The 5,892-nt window shown below is 56.6% G+C and overlaps 1 protein-coding gene across 1 annotated transcript; it reads left to right on the top strand.

Moving 5' to 3' along the window:
- Nucleotides 1–3,027: 3,027 nt before the first annotated feature.
- LOC113207333 (uncharacterized) lies at nt 3,028–5,411 on the top strand. The gene is made up of 2 exons (XM_026423854.2): nt 3,028–3,144; nt 3,955–5,411. Exon 2 carries the CDS (start codon nt 3,964–3,966, stop codon nt 5,326–5,328), a length of 1,365 nt encoding a protein of 454 aa, XP_026279639.2. The 5' UTR covers nt 3,028–3,144; nt 3,955–3,963; the 3' UTR covers nt 5,329–5,411.
- The last annotated feature ends 481 nt before the right edge of the window (nt 5,412–5,892 follow it).

Raw genomic sequence — 5,892 nt, 5'->3', positions numbered from 1 at the left:
GTAGGGGGCAAGGATAGCCAGCCGGGGGAAGGGGCAGCGTTACGTTTGGGATTTGTTACGGTTCACGCCGCAGAGCACGGCCGTCACCACAACCCCTCCTCCTCCCTCTCCTCCTAACCCGCGCAGCAGAGCCACACTCATACCCCTTGTGTAGTACGACCTCACGCAGCTAACCGTCAGGCCCTTTGCCTCCCCGACTCTGCAGGCCGTCCGCTTGTGAGTGCAGTGCGCCGCCATCGCCCCGTCCCGTGGAGTGGAATGAGCCCGGCCCGGAGTCTACTGCCTTGCTCGCCGGGCAACTGTCGCCATACCAAAATAGCGTGGAAAACCCAAATATTTCGCGCTCGACCCAACTTTACCCCAACTCAAAGAGAAAAAACAAAATTCTGGTTGAGAATTTTTTGAGGTTCTCGGTTGCGCTTGAGAGTTGGCAAGGTTTTTCTTGGTGACAGATTCGAAATTCCCCACCAACCGACTTGAGATAGGTACAGTGTACCGTAGTGTCGTCGTGGGTTCTCCAGAGCATGGTGTAGATATATACTGCCCCTCTCCACCGTGTTTCACAGATTTGCTTCCCACTTTAGTCGGTCCTCTCCCCACGTTTCGACGGATGTATCGTTCCATTTGTGGCGCGTCGAAAGTGATTCGGAAACAGATGAGTGTCGCGACCCGTAATGCCTCCGATTTGTTCTCTTGCGCTCGCCGGTGTGTGTGTGTGGGTGGGTGGGTGAGAGAGAGAGGGAGAGAGAGGGAGAGAGAGAGAGAGAGAGAGAGAGAGAGGGGGGGGGGCAATTGTACAGGAATCACTGCACGTCCGACCCCCGGGAACGCGGTGGGGCCGTGCCCCCCGCTCGCCAGCGTGTTCTCCCGCTGTAAAAAATGAAACCTTACGACCCGGGAGGGAGAGGGGGTGGGGGGGGCTCGCTCGCAGAGAGTTGGGCGCGCCGCGGCTACCACGAGGGGTGTAGGCTTATAGTACGAGAAACTCTCCGCAACGGTCATAGGGGAGGCTTGTACAGCAGTGTATTTGCGCGCCAAAATGACCGACTCGTCGTTCTCTGGACGCTGAGTTTCAGGCCGACCTGGCGGAAGGAGCAATGCTGCTTGTGGTGGTGGCCGGTGCGGGGCGCGGAGCGCGGCGGCGGAGGGCAGCAAGCAGCTCGCCCCGCTGCTGGCCGAGGAGAGCGCCCAGCGCCGTTTTCCAACTCAAACAAAACATCCTCGGCCGAAAGGCACAGCAAACAGCGCGGCTGCTGCTGTGGCTATCTCTGCCTCGGGTCTACTCGGGAAAAGGGCGGGGGGGGGGGGGACCTTACCTGAACCTGATATGCGCGCCGCCCACCCCCGCACCCCTCTCCCGCGCAGGGGAGAGTTCTCCGCCAGACAAATAAACAAAAAAAAAAGAAAGAAACGCGCTTTAGAACCGTTTTAATTACTGTTTAATAATAAATGGAGTGCACAACCTCCTCCCTCTTCTTTGATGATGTCCCGGGCCGGGTGCCGAACTGAAGCACAACTTGGCACACACGTCCCAGCCTGGCCGGCCCTCCCACCACGCCCCGCCACGCCCCGCCACGACCACATGTTTCACACCCCCTGCTCCCCGGTATTGACGGTCCATTTGTTACATATGCGTCGCGCCGGGAAACACGCAGAGAGCCGAAAGCGGTAGCGTACAGTCGGCGGCAGACGCAACGGGGGCCCGGAGCTGCAGAAGGCGGGCGAAAAAGAATGTGGCATGTCAGCTGCCAAAGCGTTCACGTCTCGAGCGGGGGTTCTTAAGGACTGAATAAAATGATAAAAATTCGCTCGCACCGACTGAGGCAGCAGGGGCCGGGCCTGCCCGCGGGCTTGGCAGGAAATGGGCCGAAGTGTTGCTCGTTCTCCTCGAGACACTCGGCGGGGCGGGGCGGGGCGGGGCACCTCTTCGCCTCTCGTGCTACGTGCTCAGCCAGGGGCCTAGCTGTCGCGCACGGAGTCACGACGGCACGGAGGCGCAGCGCGGCGCCCCGCCCCCGGGCTGGGCTGGGCTGAGCGCTGCAGCTGGTCGCGGAACGCCGCGCCCCGCCGCGCCCCGCCCCGACTCCACTGCGCCACCTTACGCACGCCCCACCTTAACTGTCACCCTTGCCTTGCTCCGCTCTGCTCTACGGCCACCAGGGTGATCATCGCGACCGCGCTGTATGCGACGGCGATAACCAGGAACGACGACACAGGAAACAGAAATGCGCCGACCAAGAGGTCCGCCCGTGTTTGCCTGGAGTATATGAGAGAGTTCTCTGCCCCCTGTCTGAGAGGAGCTGCAGCAGCAGCGGCCCCAGAGCACTGTTGCTTCGCCGCGGTGGCGCGGAAAGGGACAAGAGGGACCAGGGAGAGATGGAGAGTGCGAGAGAAAGGGGGAAAAGGGGGAGGGGGGGGGGCGAAGAGACTCGGGAGTAGCCTCGCCTGCTCTTTCTCTCTCGGGCGCGCTCGCTGCGGTGCGCCACCACGGCCGCCCTCCTCTCTCCCACAGTGCACGCCTTGAAGGGCCTGCCGGTGGTCCGGCCGCAGGGTGGCCGTTACCTGGACGCTGCCACCTTAATAATGCACTACAAGGGGGAGGGGGGAGACCCTACTGCAGGTGAAACCAATCCTACCCCTCCTTTCCTCCAGCACCACCACAACCACCAAAAGGCAGATGGTAGTTCACACTATTTCTCACCGGTGGCTCACACCGAGGAAACGCAGGCACCTGCTGGTTTCGCGAAAGTGAAAATTTCACCTCCTAAATGGTGTTTTGCAGGCCCTATCAGACGCCTAACCCTAATGCCTAACCTTACCTGCATCGCCGTCTTCGGTTTCTCTGCTGCACCAAACTCGTAGGCCACTAATGCGGTAAAATCAGCATCCCTCTTCTCTATTTCCAACTATTTCAACGGAGGGTTCGCGAATTTTCACTGCTTGGATCGGCATCCACACGATCTACACTCGCTGCAGCGCGACTGAAAACCGAGGCGAGAAGCGAGAAGCTGCTTGGTCGGTGTCGGTGGTCGTGCAGTCCCCCCACCTCCACTCCAGAGCCTAAGTCAAGTCGCGCAATCGCGCATCCCAACAGCAAATCGGACGAGTTCAAACCACATCTCGGTTCGCGTGGCTTCTCTTAAGGTAATGCCCGTTAAATTGAATGAAACATCGCCTCCGTGATCTGATTCGGCCGATTGTATTTCTTTTTAAAATTCTACGATGTAGTGTAGCCAACCTATAAAATGACGATGGGGTACGCCTGCTAGGTTAAGTTAGGTTGGGTCCCTGTGCCGTGGTGCTGCGCAGAGCGATGACATTAACTGATCTCCTATTCCAAATTAGATTTGTTTGCATCTATTTGCTATTGTTAATTAGGGGTGGGGGGGAGGAAAAAAATTACATGTTTGATTCACATGGTAGACTGTGCTGCAGAATGTTGTTTTGATTCTACTTATAGCGTAAAAACTCTAAAAACAAAAATAGAAAAACAAGGCTTTTTGTCTCACAACATACAAAACTACACACTTACCCGAATTCTTCCTTGTGCGCTGCAGCTTTTTTCCCCATCTTGATAATGCTTTAAAGATACCCCCCATGGTTTATTTTTTGTATTTATGCAAATGGACACTTTGAAACTAGAATAAAAGGCAGGGATTTCCTAGGATTTTTGCTAGTACAGTTGAACCATCTACAAACATGAAGAAAATTGTGAAATTTTTAGGGACTGATCACACAAGGTTGCTTAGTAGTAGTATGTCCCCTTTTGAGTGTTTTTTGAAGGCCAAAACTTTTTTCATGTTTAATTGCAAGTCTACATATTACTACTCAACTTAGAACACAATTCTGCAGCACAACAATCTTTATCAATAGAAAAACCATGTAAATTTTATAACTTAAAACAAAATAGGAAATTGGATGCATACACTACATTTTGGGGCTCTCATTGTGCAGTTTCAGACCATGGAGAAGTTGCCGGATGAAATGTTGTTGACTGTCATGCATCACCTAGACATCCCCACCCTCCTAACTTGCCGTCTCGTGAGCAAGAGGATCGGCGCTCTTGTCCTTCACCGGGACGTTTGGCGGCAACGGGTGCTCGATGATGAAGACCCCTGGCTGTGTCCAGTGCTGCGGCTCGCGCCATGCCTCGCCGCGATGTACGTGCCAATGACTTTGCCACCAAAACGACACCCGCCGTTCGCCACGACCAGGTGTGCAGTGGCGGAGCTGAGAGTGTACGGACTCGCCGACGATGACGAGGACTCAGACGAAGACGAAGACAACTACTCAGCTGGCCACCTGCATACCTCCCTAGTGATTCGCAACCAGGAGGCGCTCGGCCGTTTGAAGAGCCTTCAAGTTCCCCTGGTCACGGTAGAATTTAATACCAGCAGCTGCGTGCTGTTGGAGACGATAGCGTCCACGACTGGCTTGGAGCGACTGCTGGTTTCGGACTTCCCAGGACAAACTACCGATGCGTTCGTAGAGGCCAGTCTGCACAGCGTCGTGCTCCAGTCGTCTCTGAAGTACTTCGAGTGCGTCCACACCCCGGCGGCGGAGCCCTTCATCACCTTCATATTGGCCGGACACGCCGAAACGCTGACTGAAGTCTATCTCGAGGCCGCCGGTGGTAGCTACGACTACTGCTCGTCCTCCACCTGCTCCATGGCCGCCGCACTGGCTGGCCTCCCTGCACTTCAGCAGCTGACGTGTTCCCCTCTGCCGGGGATGGGGGCGGTGGCGGCGTGCGCGTCGCTGAGACAAGTGGACCTCAACGTGAAGCCGGACATGTGGACCACCATCCCAGCGGCCGCCGAGTTCCTCCGCCGCGCCAGGCACCTGCAGTCGGTCCACCTGCTGTTCGTGGGCGAGGAGCCCTCCGACGTGGGCGTGGGGCTGGTCCTCGCACTCAACCCCTCCGTCCAGCGGCTGGCTATCCGCTGTTATGACGCACCCTCGGGCCACTGTGACCCCCACCTGCAGGCGCTGACCAGCGTGCTGCCCAGGCTGCGGAAGCTGTGGAAGCTGACTGTGCACTCGGACACGATGCCGACCGAGCTGCTTCTGAGCATCAAGCCGGACACCAACCCGGCCTTCAAGAAGCTCTCCCTGTACCCCTCGGCCTCGGGTCGCAAGGTCCTGCCGTGCTTACACGCCTGGCTCCATTTGACTGCACTCAAGAGATTGCTGCGCGTCTTTCGCAACTTGCGAATCAATGTGCACGGTTGGCCCGACTACTGCCCTGATGACAAACCCTGCAAAGGTTGCGCTCTAGGCTGTAAATGCAAGGACTCCTTCGCTCGAATTAAAAACTGTGATTTCTGATTCCTTGTATAACTGTCCGCCCTCATCCAAATCCAAAGTGTCACCTGCTTCCGTTTCATAGACTGCGAGTCCGTTTTGTTTTTATTTGTCCTCGTAATAAAAAAGAAAAATTATGTGCTAATTACCTTGTTAGTTTGCTCACTACTAGAACCTGCCTGCTTACAGCAAGCAAGCGGTGCCATCAACTGGTTAACTGGCAAACGTTAACGACGAAAAAAGAGTGGGGGGGGGGGGTCGTCGGCATTTGGCCGCCAAATGCGGCGCGCCACTGCGGATTTGTTGCGTCGTTATCATGTCGAATGTAAATGCGGACGCGAATGTGTGCGAGTCACGTGATATCACGTGATAATGCGGCACTGTTGACCCTCGCGGGGCGGGGGCGCGCGGAGAGGGGCTTACGTCCGCCGAATCAGCGCTCAAATCCGTTCGCGCTTTTGTCTCTCTCTCTCTCCCTTTCCCAGCGCGCCTCGCCCGTGCGAGTGACAGAGACGGGTTGCAGGGTGGGGGGGAGTGGCTCCCATCTGCTGGGCATTAGGCCGTCGTGGTTTACGAACAGGGACGGGG

This window comes from Frankliniella occidentalis, unplaced genomic scaffold, assembly GCF_000697945.3.
Source record: "Frankliniella occidentalis isolate FOCC.00 unplaced genomic scaffold, Focc_3.1 Scaffold106, whole genome shotgun sequence".
Lineage (NCBI taxonomy): Eukaryota > Metazoa > Arthropoda > Insecta > Thysanoptera > Thripidae > Frankliniella > Frankliniella occidentalis.
The sequence above is the reverse complement of the archived record's forward strand: the minus strand, read 5'-3'. Positions and strand labels throughout refer to the sequence as shown.

Bases quoted from the DNA above. Each gene is read 5' to 3' on its own strand.
- LOC113207333 (XM_026423854.2), top strand. From the start codon at position 3,964: ATGGAGAAGTTGCCGGATGAAATGTTGTTGACTGTCATGCATCACCTA.